This window comes from Heloderma suspectum, chromosome 3 (assembly GCF_057233095.1).
Source record: "Heloderma suspectum isolate Gila_16-S chromosome 3, 16-S_ref, whole genome shotgun sequence".
Taxonomy (NCBI): domain Eukaryota; kingdom Metazoa; phylum Chordata; class Lepidosauria; order Squamata; family Helodermatidae; genus Heloderma; species Heloderma suspectum.
In genome coordinates, this window is record NC_139460.1 from 188860864 (window position 1) to 188884801 (window position 23938).

General features: G+C 42.8%; 1 protein-coding gene across 9 annotated transcripts in view; it reads left to right on the forward strand.

The window, feature by feature from the left end:
• The window catches only part of KAT6B (lysine acetyltransferase 6B), a 182844-nt gene extending 159528 nt beyond the window's left edge, over positions 1-23316 (forward strand). For all 9 annotated transcript variants that reach the window (XM_084845193.1, XM_084845199.1, XM_084845191.1 and 6 more), the window contains 5 exons: positions 2474-2705; positions 8124-8283; positions 9728-10024; positions 13411-13711; positions 18070-23316. In XM_084845193.1, the coding sequence (XP_084701319.1) occupies positions 2474-2705; positions 8124-8283; positions 9728-10024; positions 13411-13711; positions 18070-20522 (3443 nt within the window). In that variant the 3' untranslated portion in view covers positions 20523-23316. The remainder of the gene's footprint in view (positions 1-2473; positions 2706-8123; positions 8284-9727; positions 10025-13410; positions 13712-18069) is intronic.
• Positions 23317-23938: the final 622 nt, after the last annotated feature.

A 23938-nucleotide genomic window follows, 5' to 3' on the forward strand; every position in this document is an offset into this window, starting at 1 on the left:
CAAACGGCAGCGGCTACGGCCACCACCATTTGCGTCCCTGCTAGCCAGCGGCCGGATGTCCGGCTGCTGCACAGAATCCCTGTGGAGCACAGCCGGCCGGCCAGGATTCTGGGGGCGGGGAGGAACAGAGCGCCTCCCCCCCGTCCAGGATTCCGGGGGGAGGGACAGAGCGCCTCCCCCCCACCATCAACATAATCCGCGAAAGGTAAGTGACTTTCGTACATCCCTAGTTGTGGAACCAAGAAGTCCAACATCACCAGATAGTGATCTGACCATGACAAGAAACAAACACACTTCTGTTTGTTGGAAATACAGAAGAGTTCCTAGTTCAAGAAGTCATGTGACTATATTAGAGGCCTAAACTATACAAATACTTAATGTACACCATGATGAAGAACTTACAGCTATAGTTATTTATAATCTCTTTTACTGACACCTCAACATAACTAGACTAAGAAATTATTTGGCTGGTTTTAGTGTTAAACAGCTAGCTTTATGTTAAAAACAAATATACCAGCTAGAAGTGTTTGTGTATGTGTGCAGGGGATAGGGTTTAGTAGGCTTTTCGCAAATCATTCATCAGTTCTCTTGACGGTTTACTTCAAGTTTTCTGAGAAATGAAATCCCTTTCTGGAAGAAGAAAAATCAGCCCTGTGAAGGGGTGGAGACAGAGTAGTAAGCTTATTCAATTAAATCTTGTGACTGCTTGATTACCTGGGATACTGTTGTGAAGATCAGCATTTGGCTGACATTCAAAGTGAAACTACATGTAAGAGGAAACACAGAGATTCTTCTACTACTCTGTACATGTTGGTTTGATCATAACTAGATTTGAAATTGTCATTATCTTCAAGCAGACTTGCTCTGTTTTATACTTAGACCTCTTCAGCTTCTAAAAGCTTTAACACGTATCTTGGAATGTACATTTGAAAGGATGTCAGATTGCTGCTTTCTTGTACAGTAAGGTTAACTCATTTTATTGGATTTTTAAACAATAAATGGTGTTTAAAAATGCCTTAAAAAAAGAGAGCATCTTTTCAGAGCTGATATTATGAAACATTTCTAAGTAGCTTGTTACATTTCATTAAAAGGAACATGCAAGACAGGAGATCAAAAGGATTATCTTGGATTCCCTTTTGAGACCCTGTATGTGAGCTTCTGGGTTCACAATCATTAAAACATGGTGTTTGCAACATAGTGATACTGTAACTGTTTATGTTGAGTTGTCCTCCTAAAATTACTTTCCTGTCTAGTTAAGATGTTCACCCAGGTTTGAAATGTTGAGATCATTTTCATATGTACTTGTCCATTTTGTATAGAGATGGTGGCAAATTTTGCACCTGGGAGAGTTCAAAATACATATTCCTCCAATTCAAAAAGCCTCACTCCATTTTCAGCTTGCTCCAGATCCCTTTGAGATTGAAGTAAGCATCAGCTCTACCATTAAACAGCCCTCCTAGTCAGTTAACCCACTCCTTTCCAAGCAAAAAAACTTACATCTGAAAAGAGGGATGAGTAATGGTTGGTGAGGAGGGTTTGCTAGGAACAGGAAATTATGGCCAGGGAGCTCCTGAAATTATGGCCAGGGAGCATGGGACGTGTAGTTTTTTCTGCATTTGATACAGTGTAGAAGGCAGAAAATTCCCAAATGTCATGCTCCCTGAGAGAAAATGATGTTCCTGAGCATGCTTGAGATCATATTTCCCTTTTTGAATAGGCCAATGAGGCATCTCCTGTCTCTAGTGCAGGGGCAGGCAACATGGTGCCCATGGGCACCCCTAGGCACCTTCCTTGGCACCTACCAAGGTGCCCTACTTTTTAAAACACACACACTTCCTTACCAGCAGCTGGGATCAATGTGAAACGTTTCTGTCAGTGCTGAAAATTATGGGTTCAAAGAAGTTGTTTAGTGTGTTAGGGGCTCAGGCCCCATCTCTGCCTTGAACTCAGTCTTTAGGGCAAGTTATTTATCCTTTACCATGTCTCCCATGGCAGCCATTTTGTGGTAGTGCCCAGGGCAGTTTCTCAAATGGCCAAATGTGCCCATGGCCCCAAAAGGTTGCCTACCGCTGCTCTCTGGCGAGTTATCTCTATTGCCATTTACCTCTCCTCCTTCACATAGATAGGATAGGACTTTTTGCTTGGGAAGGGCTGTGAGGACTGGCAAGGGAGTGGGTAGCTCTACCCATTTTTTAAAAGCTTTCTTGAAAAATCTCAGGGTTTTTGACCCTGAAAAAATTTAATGATCGAATCTGAATTTAAGGCAAGCCAAGATAAATTTGTCCATCACTAGTTTTATGTAAGAAACTAGAGAAAAATATGCCTTGCAGTGTTCTTTGATGTAGCTGTTTGTAATGGAATACTCATTTTTATGTTTTTCTGTATGGCTTTTCTAAAAGGATGGGTTCTAAACACTCATGGCTAATTGCATTAGTGATACATTTGTGATTTTTGCCCCCATCCCTCCCATTAGGTTACTTACTTTCTAGAAGAGAGGGACAAGCAGGATCGCCTGAAAAGCCACTCTCTGATCTGGGTCGTGTCTCCTACTTGGCCTATTGGAAAAGTGTCATATTGGAATATCTTTATTGCCATCATGAGAAACAGATCAGCATCAAAGGAATGAGCCGAGCAACTGGAATGTGTCCCCATGACATTGCCACCACTCTGCAGCACCACAGCATGATAGACAGGAGAGAAGAAAAGTTAGTAAATGTTCTCTTGCTTGAATAGATTTGCCGCCTTCTGAATTGGGTTTGCTAGTTCTTTTCCCACTTTGGTTGTTGCACACATTTCCCTAGTTTTAATCTCCCTTTTGTTGTGGAGGAAGGATCCTTACAAAAGGTAAACTTGTCTGTTTACCCTCACAATTGTCACTGTGGAGGCAGGAGAGCATTTTGGATTGGGAGAAGTCCCTCCACCAGAACTGCATAGGCAGGTACAAACATGGAAGGTACAGAGTGGGAAGGAATGTTCCCCAGTTGCTCTCCTGCTCTAAAGAAGAATGACAAGTTTTGTGTGGCTCTCCCTCAGAGGCATACTCTCTTTTCCCCCTTCAAGGTGAGAGAATGGAAGGGAGGAAATAAGGGGTGAAATGCAAAGCTTCCTTCATCTTACCTGTAGCTGTCCACCTGAGGTAGGATGAAATGGAAAACTGGGTGACCGAGGCTGGCCCACGGAGTCTCCTCTAAACCCTGAAGAGCCAGCTGGCTTTAACTTACCCCTTCAACCTGAGTAGCTTGCAGAGGGACACAGCCTGTAGCCTAAAGAATATTTTTATTCTCCCAGGCTTTTAAAAGTATTTTAGTGTTGTTGTTTTTCACATGCTATTAGTTGCTATATTTTATTTTTGTGTTTTAGCTTGTTTTTGTAAACAAAATCAGATAGTTTCCCTTCTGTTTTGGATGGTTGAGATAGCAGCTCCCATGATCAGGCTCGTGCTAAGTTGCATCATCTGAATAGCAGTCACCATGATTGGGCGTGTCTGGATTGCCTGATGTTCCCACACACTCTCTGGACTGACAGCAGGCTACCACCCTTGACTATCATCTCCTCATAAAGACAATCAGTGAAACCCAGTTCTGACCCCTTCTGGTCAGTCAGTGTGATTGCTTTTTCTCCCCTTGCCCTGCCCTTTCACCTTGCCAGCACTTATACCCATATTTGTCCCCTCACAGGTGGGCATCTCCTCTTTTACTGGGCCCTGATGTCCTCCTCTTGCACCTCCATGGGATTCTCATTATCAGGAATATTCTGATTGGAATGGTGTCTCAGGCTACTTTCCCTCCAGAAATACAGTTGATTCCAGGAGTATAGGCCTATCTAAGGGAGTGCTATATTCAGGCTCTGCTCCCCTTTGGCCACCATGCATCTTCTTCAGCTATGAACTTTCATCTTTCATCCCCTGCTGGATGCTCCAACTTGTTCTGTGACCTCAGTGTTGATGTCTGTTGGCTCATGAGGCACTGGAGCTGATATCAGGGACAGCCATTGCTCTTCATGGGGCGTCCTTTGCCAGTTGCACTCCACTTAAATAAATGGCCAGTGTCCATCCAGATGTGTCTGTCATAGCGGTGCCAGGGTTGCCTGTGTTTCTGCCAATCCTTTCCTTGACTTCAGTGCCACTACTACCAGTGCCTCTGAGCACCATCATTTTCACGTTCATCTCCACAACCCTAGATTCCATTATGCATGGAGGTCCTATTTCCACTTTAGCAGGGTTGCTCTCCATTCCTCATAGCTCTAACAAGACACTCTTAGGAGCTTTTCCACGCTCCCCCATAGCCTTGCTTGCAGATCTGAATGCTGAATCTTTGAACGCTGAATCTGTGTCAGACAAGCTCCCTGAACCTGCTCCAGATCATGTTACAGGCAATTAACAACTGGCTTCTCTGAAAGAAGACCTCCATTTCTAAGCTGAACAGATTAGGCATGTGGCACATTTCTTGGGGCTTGAGGAACAACAGCCAAAGCCTGTGGTTATGAATCCAGTATTTCACTTGGCATGGATGGGTGCTAACATTTTGGCCACTTTGCCTTTTCTCCCGGTCCTGTTGAGATTCCCCAGAGAACCTGGAACCAAGCTTTCATTGGCCACCACAGTGTCCAGGAGGCTTGAAATCATGGATACATTCTAGTTTTCTGATTGTTCTTTCCTTTTTAATTGCCTTACTCCCAATACCCAATACACTAGGTATAGGTTGAGGTCCCCCACCCCAAATAACCCAGAGCCCTGACTGACTGAGTAAAGGGAGGGCCACCCAGGTCAGCTGGACTAGCAGCATGGAAGCAGATGTGCTGGATATCAAGCCAGGCCCCAGCCTCACACCTGAGTCTGTCACCTAGGAGGCCCCCCGAGCCAGGAACCCCTGAGTTGGAACCTCCACAGAAAATAACCCTTGAGCCTTCCCCTCCCAAAGAACTGGACCCCACCACACACCCCATGCCTGCCAGCCAGTGCTGTCAACAAGCCTGGAGGGAACACATGGAGAGGATGTGGAGTGTTAGACTCCAGGCCAGAGGACTGCACCTTTAAGGCTTTCCAGTCCTCTGAGACTCTGAGAGGAGTGATTTCACCCTATAGCAATAAAAGTTATCAGTTCTTCCCCAAGCATCATCAGAGCAAATTGCTGAATTTGAGCTCTCTGAGGTTTTGCACCTCTGGCCTGCCTTGCACCATTGTGTCCTGTAGCCCTCTGTTTGAGGACAGGACAGACAGCCTGGTGCCTGTCTTCTCTCTCCCATGGATAAGGAACGCAGGGAGCTTAATGTGATGGGTAGAAAGAGCTACTCAAGAGTGGCTCTCCATCTGTATCTGCAGTCACAAGGCTTGCGTTGGTTTCTATCAACAGTTTCTCTGGGAGCACCTTACACCCTCTTGAACTGATTCCATGAGGACCAAAACCCTTCTAGCAAATTTTTAGCAGTTAACATCCTTCTCCCTTGTGAAGCAACATCACAACATAAAGGGGACTATGTGGCAAAAGCGATGGTCTGTGCTGTTGCACTTGGGCATCGTGCATCACTATGCTCATCTGTCTTTCTTCCTGATGGTCTGTCATGTATTAATGGTCTTCGATTTGATGGGCAAGGGATCTTTTCAGAGAAGACAGGTGATGCAGTAGAGCATTCCACAATGGGTTACTTCACTGAGTTCACCATTCTTCCAGCATTGGGCATCTTCCAGGTTACATCTCTTTCTGCCCTGCTCCATCAGTAAGTTCAGACTCTGTTGGCCAAAGGTACCATACGGTGGGTGCCCCTTGCATGTATACAAAGAGCATCTTTCTCCTGCTACTTTTTCTGTGCTGAATCAAGACAGTACCCTACAGGCTATCTTGACCTCTGTAGGATCAACAAGTTCATTGTACCCAGAAAGTTCTGGCTTGTTATACTTTCCACCATTTACTACTTGATAAATGAAGAAGACTTCTTGACTTCTTTCTTTCCATTGGTCTTCATGTCAACTGCAAGAAATACCACCCAATGACCATCTGTTGTCTTTAGTTTAATGGAGCTGTCATGAACATTCTTGGGGTCCATGCTTTCCTCCTGGCTGAGAGGAATCATACTAGCCAGGATGTAATTTGGGCTTGCAGGAATTCCAGACAGAGGAATGCTGTTCCAATGGCACCTCAGTCATATGGCTTTGACCATGTATGTTTTGAGGTGTATCTGTCCTTTTAAATAAGACCTGTCCAAATCTGGTTCCTGATAGTTTCCAGTCTTCATTGGGGCTTCCCCTTTCTTCTTCCAGTACAATTCCTCAATTTCACCACTGACATGTCAGTCTGGTGATGGGGAGTGCACTATCACTCCCTTTTTACAAACAGAACTTGGTCTTGAGAGTAATGGTTAAATTTCAAGGGATTGTTAATTTCTTGCCTGGAATGAATCTTGTGGGCCTGGGTCCACTCCTCGCTGCTCCAGTCAATTCTCCTACAATACAAGATAACTGTAGCAGGGAAACAAGGAACATACATCTGGAAATATGCCACTAGCCCAGAGAGATGGACATAGCAAGGCATGCTTAACATTCAGAATTATCATCATGGCAGATACCAACCCTGAAGGGCTGGGGCACACATTACAAGGGATCTTGACAGGCTCCAGGAGAAGCATACATTTCCTGGAACTTCAGACATTTCATCTTGCTTTCAAAGATTTCCAGCACACCCTGGAGACCAGCCCTGTTCTCATCAAGGCAGGCAACCTCTCAGCAAGGCCTCCATAAATAGTTAAAAATTCAACCCCTGCTGACAGAACTATTTCTTCATTTGGTAGAGAAGAACTAATTATTGATTGGGGGGGCACATTAAAAGATGCCGTTGAAGAGCTCATCTCTCCCACAGCTGTTTGTCATTTTCCTTTGTGGAATTTAAGTATAGTTCTGTGAACATTGCCTAGAAATCCATTTGAACTTCTGGACATTGACTTTTAGATCATTTTTTCTAGCAGTTGTGACCTCTTTCTTACTTCAGTTATCCTTGTGAAAAATGCGTACAGCTGTTGTTTGCCCTGAGCTTCTCTTTATTCCCCAGACTACTACTTTCACATGGCTGAAGAGCTCATTCTTCCATCTTCCTATCCTCAGTCTACTTGTCCCAAGGAGAGAGAGTGGCACACCTTAGAAGTTTGTATGGTATAGTCTTACCTACTATATAGATAAGACAAGGCCTATCCATAAGTACAGTACTTTGTTTCTTTCAGCAGAGCCACTATGGTAAAAAAAAAAAGAAGAAGAAGAAGAAGAAAAAGTGTTGGTTGTCTGTACTTTCAGGGGGCTTTAATAATATATATCCATGGCCTCTTCCTCTGCAGGAGTCTGTGCCCCAAAAGAAGCCCAGGCCCATTTGGTGAGAGGAATGGCTGCTGCTGCTGTCTTTTGGGAAACAGTATCCTCCTCCTCACCAGCATATATTTCAGGCAGCAGACTAGACATGTGCCCACACATATACCAGCATTACAACATAGACTCCACCTTGGTGGAACTGTCTTTGGAGATTAATTTTGTGGAGAGCCATTTGGTCCTGAAGAGTTCATAACTAAGTAGGTTAGTAATGATTTCCTCCCCCCATACACACCCCCATATGTTGGTTTCAAAGGAAGGTCTTGTTCTGATCCTGAATGCCCTCTTGACTTCATAGAGAAGAAAAAATACTAGTAAGCTCAATTTTTCCCTTCCTTCCCATATCTTCACCGTTTTGAGTGTGGACACATAAGAAGGAGCTGATTAGGGAAAAAGTTAAATCTGGTCACTAATATTAGTGTTTCATCAATTATCATGCTAGTATGTACTAGGTGATGGTGGTGACTTAAAATACCCTTACCTGTCTTGATCTTCTTGTCTTCCTAGCATAATTATATGATGCTTGAATCTGTGGCAGTCTTGCCTGCCTGTGGACTTGCAGGCTGTTTCAGGAATAGGAGTAATGATTTGGCAGAAATGTGCCATATGCTGCTGTTAACTGCCTTGGGTACATTCTCGTAGAAAGTAGGGATATACATTTAATAAATAAAAAATAAACTCCCATCCTGGATCCAAGCCTGCTACAGCTATACGTGCACTCCCATCTGCTTATTTGTATATTTTTCTCCTAATCTCAGATGTGTTTAAATTGTAGATTTATAGTAATTAGAAGGGAGAAACTGATCTCAAGCCACATGGAGAAACTGAAAACCAATCCACGCATCAATGAAGTAGATCCAGAAAGCTTGAGGTGGAACCCCCCTTTAGTTCCTAATGCAGCGGTTTCTGAGGAAGAGAGAGAAGCTGAAAAAGAGGTAATAGTGGACACATGAGTCTGGCAACCACATCCTAAACATTTGTAAAAGTGGATCTGCCTGGCATAACATATTAAGTGATATTGAGCTGCCATAGCTGCTCATGCAGCAAGCTGGGCATGGGACAGCATACTGTCAATTTATATAGCTGCACTGGTGTACATAGCACTTCATAGACAGTAACATAAGCAAAAGGCAGGTTCTTGCCCCAAGGACTTACGATCTAAATCAAATTGGGATGGGGGAGATGATTGCAGTGAGGTAGGGAGGAGAGGCAATGGAAAGAAACCAGTGGAGATGAATGTGAACAAATATACTTAGACATGCTTAGGCTTTGTTTCAAATGGGGATGAAGACTAGTGGTTAAGCCAAAGGCCTCATGGAAGACGGGAGTGTTGAGCTGGAGTTCTAGGAAAGAGAGAAGACTTGGCACCATGTAATCTTCTAAGAAAAAGATCTTGGGAGAAGGAGCAGCAAGAAGAACGGGCAGAGTAGTTTAAAAGAGCAGAGTGGTAAGAAGGGAGCAAGGCCATGCAGAGCTCTAAAGAGAAGGACGAGCATTTAGTGCTGGATGTAGAAAGGAATGGGAAGCCTATTCTGATGATCTGAACAATGAGAGCGGTGAATGATTCGAATGATTATCAGGAGACTTCTGGATAAAAGTGAGGGAAGTGGAATGTGATAAGGAAGGGCCAGAGAGGAAGAGGATGAAAAATGTCAAGCCACAAGATGGCCAGGGTGCATGTCAGAGTTTTAGCCAAAGAGACACAGAGAGAGAGTTGGGCTTTGTTTGAGATGGGACATAGCTCTCTGACAGATGGTATATGGGGGAAGGAAAAGTTGCAATCCAAGGTAAAGCCAAGGTTCTGTGTCTTGTTAGGCAAATGTTAGGACTGAGCTATGAATAATAGCTTTATATTTATTTGAAGAGGAAAGTAAAATGGCTTAAGCTGGTGAGCCCTAGTAGCATCTACTTGTTTGGACAAAATGATTGAGGGATGACTTGCAAACTGTAGTTCTTTAGAATTTGGGGTGTAGGTTTAAAGGCTGAGAAGTTTGGCATAGTTCTGGTCCGTGTCTTACCTGAATGGTCCCACATGAGGTTGGGTACAAGGCTCAAAGGCTTTTGGTGTCAATCGGTTCTTTTGCATTTATGAAGTTGTTCAGAGTGCTGCATGTCTGAGGGCATGTAATGTAGTGCTAAAATCAATTTGTTGCCTCATTAATAGTACTAAATATCCCATGAAATGCAATCTTCTTTGGTTTGTTATCCTGATTGTTATAGAAGAGCCACTAAGATGAATTGGCTGAGATGCTGTTGGTTGAGTAGCCTTCAGCACTAATCAGGGCTGAGTTATTACAAGTTTTTTAAAAGGTGAACTTAACAAAATAATGGCTAAATGCTGTTTCAGTGACCCATTATTTTAACCTCTGTGCCCCTCAGGCTGAGCGACTGATGGAACAAGCAAGCTGCTGGGAAAAAGAGGAGCAGGAGCTGTTCTCCACAAGAGCTAATAGGCAGTTGCCTGCAAAAATGCAACCTAAAAACAAGTATTTGCGGCCTACAGAGATCACAGTAGTAGCAGAGCGAGGGCAATCCACAGATCCACCAAAAGAGAGCAGTGGGGAGGAAGAGGAAGAGGGAGAAGACGAGGAAGAGGAAGAGGAAGATGTGGACGGGCATCATCAAAATTCTCCTCCAAGGCTGGCAAAACCCCAGTTGCTTGCTCTCAAGAGAAAGGTCAGTTGTTTAAAACTTGGTGCAGATTCTATTGTTATGTAATGATGATTGCCTGTCTATACAACTGTCTATACAACTACACTCAAGAGTTTATGAGCATTTTAAACTTTCCTCCTTTATCATAAATGCCTGCCATTCCTATATTTCATCATAGGTTTTATTCCCTTCAGAGTGTTACTATTAAAATCAAGAATTATATTAAAATATTGCCCTCTACTGGTTGCAAGTGATCTTAATTGAAATGTATTGGTCATTCCAATACTGTTCTGATTTTTCTTTCTTTTGCAAAAGCTATAGGTTCAGTATGCTCGTCTGCAGCTTAGTAGAATGAAGAGGTACCAAAATTAGGAGCCGACGAAATTTTCTGGGAGCTAGCCCTGGGATACTACTTTTGTGTCTTACGCCAATCTTAAATTACCCCTGTCTGTGAACCACCACCGCTTTCTAGTCCTGGCCATGCTTCCCAGTTTTCTTACCAGCTAAAACATCCACCCTAGTTCCCAACTCACAGTTGCTAACACAGCTTAGAATCTCTACTTTGCCCATAATTGTGTATTGCGGGGTTGGAAAAAGTCTTGTGGCAAAGCTTAATTCTTGCAGCCATTCTACTTCAGAACATGCATTTTTCTGTGGTTAATACACTATTATTTCTTACTTTAATGGAGTGCAATTTAGTAACTGGAATATCTGAGTTGCTTACAGTGAATACCCAAGCGACAAAGAGGTGACTTCCCTTTTCATTTATGTTTGAAAACGTCTATTCTTGAAGCATTCAAAGAAGTGGATTGATGGTTTCCCCTCATCATTTTAGATTCTCATATTATTCTGTTATTACCTAAACATTTTCATAAATTTTTAATTCATAGTTTTGCTTGGGCTGCTAATTAATTAGGCTAGATCACCAATTAAGCTATCTTAGGAGCCCAGCAGGATTAAAACAATTAGTTTTACAATAGTATTTTTTAATTAAAGTTAACTGTACTTTCCGTACTTAGGAAGTACTTTTAAATGTAAATGTAAATGTAATGTGGACTAGTGTTACCCTTTTCCTGCATTTTATGTTTCTCAGAGAATAATGTGTGTAAATCAGCAGGGTGCACCCTGACCTAAGGTGGGTCATGACAGTGAGCTGGAAAAAGTGCAAAACAGGGCAACTAAAATGATCAAGGGGCTGGAGCATCTCCCCTTTGAGAGAAGGTTACAATGGCTGGGATTGTTTAGCCTGGAAAAAGGAGGATAAGGGGACCCATGATTGAGGTCTACAAAATTATGCATGGTGTGGCGAATGTGGCTAGGGAGACATTTTTCTCCCTCTCTCAAAATACTAGAACCCAGGGGTCATCCTATGAAGCTGATTGTGGGAGATTCAGGGCAGATTAAGGAAGTACTTCTTCACACAGCATATAGTTAAATTATGGAATTCGTTTCCACAGGAAGTAGTAATGGCCACCAATTTGGATGGTTTTAAAAGGGAGTTGGACAAATTCCTGGAGGAAAAGGCTATCAATGGCTACTAGTCCTGATGGCCAGTACCAGAGGCAGTGAGCCTATGTACACCAGTTGCTGGGGAACATGGATGGGAGGGTGGCGTTGCACTCATGTCTTGCTTGTGATTTCCTGGTTGACAGCTGGTTGGCCACCGTGTGAACAGAACGCTGGACTAAATGGACCCTTGGTCTGATCCAGCATGGCTCTTAGGTTCTTAATGAAGCTGCCACCATTTCTTTGAGGGGGAGGCAGGGTTCTGCTGACTCCCAGGGTATAAAAAGAAGTACAAAGAAAAAAGGTACTTCCTCTTGTGGAGGTGGGGGCAGATTTAAAATCAGTGCTTCTGTACACACCTGTAAAATCACAGCTGCTGAACACAAGTCCTGGATAGGCTGCATAAGGAGAAAAGTAGCAGAGAAGGGAAATGTTAAACAATTAAAAGTGGATTCTGTTACAAAATGTAGGATGAAGGTGGGTCAGTATGCTAAATCAATGGTTCTCAAACTTTTCTCCTGCAGGCCACTTGAAAATTGCTGATTGTCTTAGTAGACCACTTAATAAATGGTGTTATTCATTCCACAAATCAAAGCACATACGTAACCCATATTTAGTTAAAAAAAATTACTTTAGCACTGTCAAAACCAGTGCCATATTATGAAAACCATGGGCTGCAGGCCAGACCATTGAAAAGGGCCCTTCTAACTGGTAACGTTTAAGGGGGAAATTAATAGACTGCACCAACATCGCATTATGAAAATCACAGCCCCGAGGCCAGGGCTTATTAGCCTGTTTGATAATCCAACCCTGGCCAAAACAGCCCCAGTCTCCATCATTGGAAAAAAATAAACCAAGGGCAGGCTCAAATACAGATAATATTGACTGTTCTTCAGCTTTTCCATGGACCACCTCAGTTGATCTCACAAACTGCCAATGGAATGTGGAGCACTATTTGAGAACCTCTGTGCTAGATTATACTTCTACGGGGCACCAAATACTCTCTTATGCCTTTATTTGTACAGGTCACTTAGAGAGCAATCCTGTGGTTCCTGGGAGAGCGTCCCAGGAACCATAAGATTGTTCGTAAAATCCTTCCAAGGTTGGAGAAAGCGCTCCAATTTTGGAAGGGGATTCGGAGAACCAACCCCTTGCAGCTGGCATGGAGAGAGGGAGGGGAGGGGGAATTAGGTTAGAGTCTTGGCTGAAATGTAGAATCTGGATTTTAAAATTATTTTTTAAATGATGGGCAATTTTTGTAAATCTCTGAACCAAGGATTCCATTACTTCTCCCCTCCCCATGGACTTAGTAGTATACTAACTTCTACCATAGCCTCTTTTGCTTGGGACCTAAAGAACTATTCTTCCTGCCCCACACATAAGGGGAAGAAGGATGCAATTTTGTTTCCTTCTGCTGCCAGGTAGGAAAAATATTCAGTAAGCATTCTCCCGAACTTTCAAAGAAAAGAGTCTAGTCTGTTTTCCACATGACCTGGGTGCCTCACAGCAAGGGAATCTCAAGGAGAAGGGGGATGTTAACATGATCATTACCAGGCCTAACTATTCATTGTTGTTCCCTTGACAGGATCTTTACAATCGTAGTGGAATTTCATAGCTTTGGATGGTGTACGTTTAAGAGCTGTACATCTGGGACTTTTTCAGTATTCATATAGCTTTAGCCTAAGAACCCTAATCACAACTGCAAACTTGAGTAGTCATACAATTGTCAAATTTAAAATGTAATTCAATATCTGCTAAATTATGAACTTCAAAATACTGAAGTATCTCTCTTTAAAGTATAGCTTTAGTTGACTTTCAGTATTTATATTATTTAGAGACTGTTAAATTGAGCATGAATCTTCAAATTATATATACAACTTTCACATTTTTAACATTATTTTTAGAGACCTTCCATATTGAAAAAGAAAAGGGGTCGTAAACGCAGAAAGATTAATAGTAGTGTTACAACAGAGACCATTTCTGAGACCACCGAAGTTCTGAATGAGCCCTTTGATAACTCAGAAGAAGAGAGGTCAACAACACAGCTGGAGCCCACTTTTGAGATAGATGGAGGAAATGATGAATTAAGGGCTGGCATTCAAAAAGTTTTCCAATGTCAGTCTGGGGAGAAGGAAGACAATGAACAAGAGGAAGAGGAGCAAGAGAAAGACAATCACTGTTACCAGAATGATGCTCCATGCAGAGGTGAGTGCAATGGATTTGGACTTGTCTGGAATGTTGCTTCTCTTAAGTGAACTGGAGAATATTCTGTTCCACCCATCTTGGTTTGGTCTGCTATTTGTGAAGGGGGGTCTGATTTTCTTTTTGTTCTTCCCTTCACGGCTCACATCACACTTAGTTTTGAGTCCAAGGGAGGCTCTTCTATTTTCTCTTCAGTACATTCATAGAATCATAGAATCGTAGGGTTGGAAGGGGCCTACAAGGCCATCGAGTCCAACCCCCTGCTCAATGCAGGAATCCAAGTCAGAGCATCCCTGACAAATGGCTGTCCAGCCTCGTCTTGAAGGCCTCCAGTGTGGGAGAGCCCACCACCTCCCCAGGTAATTGGTTCCATTGTCGTATTGCTCTTACAGTCAGGATGTTTTTCCTGATGTTCAGCCGGAATCTGGCTTCCTGTCACTTGAGCCCATTATTCCGTGTCCTGCACTCTGGGATGATCAAGAAGAGATCCTGGCCTTCTTCTCTGTGACAACCTTTCAAGTACTTGAAGAGTGCTATCATATCTCCCCTCAGTCTTCTCTTCTCAAGGCTAAACATGCCCAGTTCTTTCAGTCTGTCTTCATAGGGCTTTGTTTCCAGTCCCCTGATCATCTTTGTTGCCCTCCTCTGAACCCTCTCCAGTTTGTCTGCATCCTTCTTAAAGTGTGGTGCCCAGAACTGGACCCAGTACTCCAGATGAGGCCTAACCAGTGCTGAGTAGAGGGGAACTAGTACTTCCCGGGATTTGGAAGCGATGCTTCTATGAATGCAGCCCAAAATAGCATTTGCCTTTTTTGCAGCCACATCACATTGTTGGCTCATATTCAGCTTGTGATCGACAACAATTCCAAGATCCTTCCCGCTTGTAGTGTGGTTGAGCCACGTATCTCCCATCTTGTAACTGTGCATTTGGTTTCTTTTTCCGAGGTGCAGAACTTGGTATTTATCCCTATTAAATGTCATTCTGTTATTTTCTACCCAGCGCTCCAGTCTATCCAGATCACTTTGAATTTTGTTTCGTCTTCCAAAGTATTAGCTATCCCTCCCAATTTTGTGTCATCTGCAGATTGGATCAGCGTTCCCTGCACCTCCTCCTCCAAGTCATTCATAACAATGTTGAAGAGCACTGGGCCCAGGACTGAGCCCTGCGGTACCCCACTCGTTACCTCTCCCCAGTTTGAGAAGGTCCCATTGATAAGCACTCTTTGAGTCCGATTCTGTAGCCAACTCTGGATCCACCAGATCGTTGTTTCATCTAGCCCACTTTGAGCTAGTTTGCTCATCAGGATATCATGGGGCACTTTGTCGAAAGCTTTGCTGAAGTCGAGGTATATGATGTCTACAGCATTCCCACGGTCTACAAGGGAGGTTACTTGATAAAAAATGAGATCAGATTTGTCTGGCAGGACTTGTTTTTGACAAATCCAAAAGTTTTTTGGATTTGTCAAAAAATTCCAGTTTTTTCTTCCTAGTTGGAGATGTTTATAACTTTGTCTTCAGGTGCAGTTGTCACAGCTTTCTTTCCCTTGTGACACATAGTAGTTAGAGGGCTTCCCCTGCCTGCCCTAAGGCTCTGCCAGCTGCAGCATGTCTCAAACGGGAGGGGGAGCTCTCCACACGAATAGACAGGAAGTCTGGCTAATCAACCCTGCATCCAGAGACTGTTGGGGAGGATCTATCCTCTCCAGACTAGCCTTTAGTCTACTGAAGAGGAGGAGCACTCATGTCCAGTCTTCCAATCTATATCTATAAAAGTCCAGAACATGCTTGGCGTAGATGGTCTTGTCTGTTCTGTCAAACGTTTTGAGCGCTCTGCTAAAGTGTTTCTTCAGTTACAGAGAATATGCATTCATCTGCTATGTATGAGGCCTCTTCTGTGAGAGCTGTTGAAATTTTTGAAATCCAAAAGATGATTATGCTTTATTTACTGTAGGTTTTGAGGCTCCTCACCACCTTGAACAACATCTAGAGGAACTGGTTTTTTTAAAACCATTTATTTCATACTAGTAGCTCTTTAAAACTTACTTTGACGCGGTCATGGATAAACACAAGTCCACAGAAAGAATAGGTACCACATGCATTATTGCCTGATCTGTGTACTCATGGCAAAATAAATGCTTGCACCTCACTTAGTATAAAATGATGTTCGTTATTTTCCCCACTGGAAAAATGGCGCTCACGAAGCAGCCCTTAGGTACCTTGATGAATGTGATAATATTTAGCTCTACAGCCCTAAGTTTCCATTAAAAAGTGCATTCACTTTTTTGTTTCTGTTCAAAGCTATTAATTCCACTTCAGTTTAATACAGTTGCTGAGTTTATACTTTTGATGCTAAAATGGCAAATGATATAATTGCATCAGAGATGTTTATAAGAACAAAAAAGATAAAAACTATAGTAATAGTTACTTTTTCCTAAAAAACAGCTTTGTGAATCTATGCAATACGATCGATCCTCCTTTTCTTGTATCTGCGAATCTTTCTGTTACTGTTATTATAGATTGAAGTGAAAGGTTTATACTTAGTTATTGTACAGTGTTATGTCTGTTTCTGTGTATTCTCTGAATGTTGTATCTGATAAAATAAGGTAGACATTTATTCTCTATTATAAGCTTGTAGTAATTTGCTGGCTTTTAAAAAGCACTCAAGGTGAGGTTTGCACATGCTAAACAGCCCTAGGATTAGGGTTAGATTTAATAGTGTTCTTCCTCCATGGGAGTATTCTGTTGGAATAATATATGTTCAAAACATGACAGAATGCAAAATCCATGTGGATTTTGCAGGAAATGTTTGTGAGTTGGAGGAGGCAAGGATCTCTGAATGTTGGGTAACTTGTTTTTCACATGTGATTCTGTGCCCCCTCCTCCAAGGAATTGCTTTATAATGCAGTTGGTTGTGTGTTGCACAATTTTTCTTTTGATGTTGCTGCTTTTATCTTCTGCGTTCCAACATATATTCAGCGCTCTACAAGTACAAAAGGGCAAGAAATGTTAAACACTGTTGTTTACATACATACATATGTTTAGCTTACTGCTGACAGATGTAGTTACTATTTTTGAAGATGGCAAGTTGGGCCTGGTTCAGACATTCACTTCTCTAGCTGTGCTTCCTTAAAACAAATGTCAAGGTGCTCATCATCTCTGCAATTTGGGAATATTCAGACTTGGCTGGGAATTAGACAGACAGGCACTTGGCCAACTTCTCAGAACCTGTTTGGCAGACTTGTGTGTTAAAAATGATACTCATCTTCCCCCACAACGTAATGTAAGAATGTGCATTCAGGGATAGATCAGACACTTTCCACATACAATGATACTTGCCTTATTACTTCGTAAATAAAAACATTTTGTTATGTGATCTCCTTTGCAATATAAAAGTATTTGTATGGATTTGAGTACTATATAGAATGGTACCACACATTATCTTTATATAACTGTGACAATGATACATGTTTTCATGTCCTGTTTGGGTTTTGTAATTACATTGCAGTTTCCTTCTTTTATTTTCTCTGATTCAGTATTAACTTTCTTTTTTAAAAAAAAGTCAAGAGAAACATCATGAGTGGTATACCCCGTATACCCTCCAGTAGCACGACAGAGTGAATTTGCGTCAACTGACTAGAATGCAATTGGCTAGAATTGGATAACTGTATTGTAGTTATCCCTGTATGTGCATGTGTCAGTGAAAGCAGCAGGCATTTGCATATTTAGTTTAGCTAATATTTATGCCCTGTTTTTAAAATTAAAATAATCAAAGTGGTGTGTGAACAGATTGCTGTCATAAAGATTAATAGAATAAGACTATTGGAGGGAGCAATCCTATGGCCACTAGACACTAACTAGAGAGCCATAGGATTTTTCCATTTCTGGGTGAACTCGGTTCCCAGAAACAGCGCCCCCTCCCCCGTCCCTTTGTGGCCGGTGTGGTTCTCTCTGTGCAGGCTATGTCTCTGCGCTTGGAAATGGACTGCAGAGACAGTGAGAAGGGGCGGGGCGGGGCAGGGAAGGGAGGAGAGGAGAGGAGACCATGGAGGTCATATTACACAGCTTCCTTCATGCTGTGTGGCCTCTCCCGCTCCCACTCCAAAACTGGCCAGCTAGACAGGAGAAATCACCTGTCTAGCCAAACATACAGGGTGGCTGGAGCATGGAGGTGAAGATCGCCTCTGTGCTCCAGCTACCCTGCATTGGATAGCTGTTAGCTTTCACGTTTGGAGGCTGACAACTATCCCCATAGGGTTGCACTCTAAAGCAGTACATATTTTCTTGGATATGTTTTTATAAACCAGTTAAACTTTGTGTTTGACTAACTTGTTCTCTTGTCTTTTCTTCTCTATACCCCACAGTTAATGTAGAAGAGGATGTAGCTATCCTGGAAGATGGTGGTAAAGACAATCCTGAACCTGTAATGTGTAAACAAGGATGGCCTAAAGGAGTAAAGCACTGTCCATCCAAATGGAGACAAAACAAAGAGAGAAAACCAGGTTTTAAACTTAATTTGTACACTCCACCGGAGACTCCTATGGAGCCTGACTATCAGGCAATGGGAGATGAGTCAAAAGAGGTAGTCGAAAACAACTCATACCAAGCTTCTACTGTTACAGAAGAGATTAAAAAACCTGAAACAGTTCTGCTGCATGAGGACGAGGCCAGAGACTCGGTGTATCTGGAGCTACCCAGAACAGAAAGAACAGAAAATGATTTAATAGAAGTAGAGAAAAGCAACATAGTAAAAGAGGTTAAAAGTGTGAAGAGCCAAGATAAAGATCAGCAAGATGAAACAGAAATGGAGAAAGATAAGCCTGAGAATTTAGAAGAACATGAGGAGGAAGAGGAGGAGGAACAATCTCGTAATGAGGATCACAATGCCGATGATGAGGATGAGAGCCACATGGGTTCAACAGAAGTGGAGACTCAGGAGGCAGGACCAGGAGAAGCTCTCAAAGAAGTACTTGAGAATCAGGAGTCTTTTTTAGACACCAGTGAACAGAATGGCAAATCAGATCAGGAGGACCTAATGGACTGTGGGGTTGATCTTGCAGCTGAGTATGACAGTGACCATAAGGAACTTCCTGCTATTCTAGAGCCTGTGTCTGAGTCAAGTAATGAAAATACAGAAAATCAAAACCAAACTGACAGTAATGAACTAAATTCTGCATTCAAGGACACAAATGCAGAGACCAGAGAGATAGACACTGAGACAGTCCAGGCAGTAAAGTCTCTAACACAGGAAACAACAGAACAGGAAGAAGCATTTCAGGATTGTGCAGAGACTCAAGAGGCGTGTCGAAGTCTGCAGACTTACACCAGTACTGACCAAAGCCCACAGATGACTGCATTGGATGACTGCCAGCAGTCTGATCACAGTAGCCCTGTCTCATCTGTCCCATCTCATTCCAGCCAGTCAGTTCGTTCTGTTAATAGTCCAAATGTGCCTCCATTAGAAACCAGTTATGCTCAGATCAGCCCTGATCAAAGTGCCATCTCTGTGCCATCTCTACAGAACATGGAAACCAGTCCCATAATGGATGTTCCGTCTGTTTCTGATCATTCACAGCAGGTTGTTGATAGTGGATTTAGTGACCTGGGTAGCATTGAGAGCACAACAGAGAACTATGAGAATCCTAGTAGCTACGACTCCACCATGGGCAACAGCATCTGTGGAAACAACTCACAAAACAGCTGTTCGTATAGCAATCTCACATCTAGTAACATGACGCAGAGTAGCTGTGCAGTGACCCAGCAGATGTCTAACATAAATGGAAGCTGCAGCATGATGCAGAACACTGGCATCAACTCTCCCCCTCCTTGCAATGTGAAATCCCCTCCAGGCTGTGTCATTGAAAGGCCCCCAAGCAGCAATCAGCAGCTTCCTCAGTGCAGCATGGCTGCTAACTTCAGCCCGCCTATGCAGTTGAATGAAATCACAGAGACGGGCAGTGCCAACATTGGCTTGTATGAAAGAATGGGCCAAAGTGAGTTTGCAGCGGGGCATTATTCACAACCATCTGCCACCTTCAGCCTTGCCAAACTGCAGCAGTTAACCAACACACTTATGGACCATTCATTGCCTTACAGTCATTCAGCTGCCGTTACTTCCTATGCAAATAGTGCCTCTTTGTCTACTCCTCTCAGTAGCACAGGACTTGTTCAGCTTTCTCAGTCTCCTCATCCAGTTCCGGGGGGGGGCCAAGTCCAGGCTACAATGACTCCACCCCCCAACCTCACTCCTCCTCCCATGAATTTGCCACCTCCCCTTCTGCAGCGTAACATGGCCACATCCAGTATTGGCCTGTCCCATGCCCAAAGACTGCAGACTCAGATGCCAGGCAAAGGCCATGTTTCAGTTCGAACTAAGTCAGCACCTCTGCCACCAACTGCAGCAGCCCACCAGCCACAGATCTATGGGCGCGCCTCACGAACTGTGGCCATGCAAGGGCCAGCACGCACCTTAACCATGCAGCGTGGCATGAACATGAGTGTGAACTTAATGCCAGCTCCAGCTTATAATGTCAATTCTGTGAACATGAATATGAATACCCTTAATGCTATGAATGGGTACAGTATGTCCCAGCCTATGATGAACGGAAGTTACCATGCAAATCATGGTTATATGAATCAAACAGCCCAGTACCCTATGCAGATGCAAATGGGAATGATGGGAAGCCAGCCATATGCTCAGCAGTCAATGCAGACCACCCCCCACAGCAACATGATGTATACTCCTCCAGCACATCATGGCTACATGAATACTGGCATGTCTAAGCAGTCTCTGAATGGCTCTTATATGCGTAGGTAGGACCTTGTGGGAGAGGGGAGGAGGAGTCAGTTGATGTACCAAACTGGCATGCTATGACTTGACCTGCACAAAAATACATCTTTTTGGCAAGTACGATTTCAAAACCAGCAATTGGTGTGAATGCAAAAACATTTGTTGGCACCATTTAAAAAAAAAACCTGTATGCAGCAGAAAGCCTTATATAAATGTGTTCTCGTTTTATTTTTATTTGTTTTGCAGTTTTGTCTGTGTTTGCATTTTTTGTATAATTCAAGTTCTATAGTGAGGAAGAAATTCTTCACTGTACTGCAAACACAAAACAAGCTGGTGGTTCACAGCCGTTTTTTATGTGCCTGCCCATTTGAAATGTGGATCATAGTTCTGGAGTAAATCTGATGTTGTGCTAGACTGTGAGCTTCCCTCCTGTTCTGTCCTTCCCCTCCCCTCCTCCTCCACCATGTAAATGCCTTTTTGCATTGTTTTCATGGACTATTTTGTTCCTCAAGTTGACACTTTCGCATGCCGCTAATGTCTTTGTTAGTGACAGTGCGTTTGGTAGTACTGTACAAGTGTTGTGCTTAACAGTAAGCCATTCTCTTAATTTGTGTTTTGCCTTGATGGGGAGGGGGGGCAGTTTGAAGGGGTTTAAAAATATATATTTTTGTTATTAGAGTTTTAAAATCTTGTTTAAAAAAAAAGCTGTGAAAGCTATTCCAGTTTTGATTAGTTTAAACATTTTGAGTGCAATCCACTGGGAAATTCCCTTGTGTTAATGTGCTCTTGCACAAATCTGATTAATTTCCATGGGGCTGATACAGAAGAGTGCCCTGATGGATTACATCCTTGAGTGGTAAATGTTTAGTGTACAGGTGAATCCTCTTTCTGTTCTGGTGGCAGATTTTTTTTTCCCCAGAGAACTAAAAAAAAGGCAGCTTACTGTTTTGTTTTGTTTTAAATGCAAATCTTTATTGATTGAATGAAGCATATCAGTGTTTATCAAGTTTTTGAAACATTTTCATATATATCCAGATACTTGGCAGGATTTTAAAAAAGAAGTGAATTTGGTGTAAAGTTGCTATTTTATGGAAATGCCTCTAACTTTACATTTTCATTCCATCTGTAGATTTTTCTATCTTTATAAAATATTGGAGTTATTTTTTAAGAAAAGTAAATAGAGCAGTAGCGTGTGAATAGCTCAGAAGAAGCATAAAGAGCGCATGTAAAAATGCAGAAGGTATTTGTGTCTGTTTATATGGCTTCCTTTTTTTGTAGCCTTTGTACCTGTACAGAGTGACTGTAAGAGCCAAGAAGTGGCTTGATTCATGTATAAAAATAGACCCAGTGACACTCTTGTATTTATGTTACCTTTTTAGTCAGTCACTTAAATAAAGCAAAGACAAGCTGTACATTTTAACATAAAAATAAATTATGATGAGCCATTTTTAGCCTTGTGTCTTGTCATAGTCTGATATGCGTAGGAGATGAAGAGCCACGTTGCCATTTCCTCTTGGTTGACGGGTGTGGCTCACAGTGCATGGAATGCAACAAACATCTTTGTCTGTGGAAGCCTGATGTTGCTTGAAGGCATACCGCTGATGCCTAAAGTGGTTCACGGCAAGGAAAACTAGGTTTCTTTTTTTAAAAAAATAATAACTAGAATATTTGATTAAACATTATAGACTGCCCAGGTTATTGTCAACGTTGGTCTTCTCACTTGTTGAGGGAGGGGAGGGGGAAATATTAGTGCACCACTGCTCATCATAGCAGAGTGGTTAAGAGCATAAGAAGAGCCATCCTGGATCTGACCAAGGGTCCATCTAGTCCAGCATTCTGTTCACATAGTGGCCAACAGGAAACCCACAAGCAAGACATGAGTGCAACAGCACCCTCCCACCCATGTTCCCCAGCAACTGGTGTACATAGGCTTACTGCAGATGATAATGGAGGTAGCATATACATCCCAGTCCACCACCTAATATCCTCTGAGGGTTATCTGCTGTGGCTGCCTAGTGTGAGATTAGCAGCCACAAGCAAGGGGATCTTTTCCTTTACCGCCCCCAGTTGCGGAATGACTTGCCCATTGAAACGCACCTCCTGAACTCTTCAAAGGGTTTAAAGTAGAAATTAAAGACTCTGTTATTCCAGCAGGCCTTCCCTTTTTAGAACTCTCATTCCTCTTTGTTGACTGTTATATGCTGTGTTGTTTTTATTGTTGGATTTTTTGTTAAATTGTTTTTCACTTTGTATGCCGCCTGGAGTATTTGTATATAGGCCACTTATACATTGAATAAATAATCATAATCATAATATAGTGATCAGGACTAGTAGCCATTGACACCCTTCAGGAATTTGTCTGACCCTCTTTTAAAGCCATCCAAATTGGTGGCCATCACTACATCTTGTGGAAAAAATTCCATAGTTTAACTGTGCGTTGTGTGAAGAAGTACTTCCCTTTATCTTTCCTGATTCTCCAACCAGTCAGCTTCATGGGATGACCTCGGGTTCTAGTATTATGAGAGAGGGAGAAAAATGTCTCCCTATCCACATTCTCCATACCATGCATAATTTTGTACACCTTGATCACATCTCCCCTTACTCGCCTTTTCCGCAAGTGAAACAATCCCAGCTGCTTTAACCTTCCCCCATAGAGGAGTTGCTCCAGGCCCTTGATCATTTTAGGGTGCAATCCTATGCATTTTTAGACAGAAAAAAGTCCTACCACTCCCAGCATGCTCCCAGGATGCCCCAGAATTGTGGGAGTTTTTTCTGTCTAAGCATGCATAGGATTGCGCCCTTAGTTGCCCCTTTCTGCACTTTTTCCAGCTTTACAATATCTTTTTTTAGGTGGTTACTCCATAATAGCAATAAACCTTTCCCAGGTGGTTACCTCAGTCCACTGGATTGGCTGCAGTCCATCAGGTAAGGCACGATGGGTGTGCTCTCTGAATGGCTGAACATACAGCCCTCTGTGGGAGTGGAGGTGTCCCTGCTGATCCTCCTCTCTCCCCTGGCTTTAATTCTCAGTTGGCGGCATCTTGCCCAATCCTGTCGTTGGCATTTCCACAGCAGTTTCAGCCACACCTTGTTCACTTCAGGTGTGGCCAGTAGTGTTACAGAGATGCCAGTTGGCCCTGAGCAGTGTGGGGTTCGGCAGTTGTTAAGGGCTGAACTAACATGTATAGAGCTCTTAAAAACATGACTTGGATAGCCCAGCAGGACTGACTGCCAGGTAATATGTATGTGACTAAGGTGTATATTCCTCTCCTCTGTGGCTCAGCAGTTTCATGCAGCCTGTGCACTGTTCAGATAAATCCAGATTACCCAAAGCAGCTGGACTACTGTTCAAGGGCTTCCTGATAGTTAGCACAAGACAGAGATGCCCTTGTTCTCTTCATCTCCTCTATTGCAGCCACATACTAAAACAGAGTTTTGGAGGA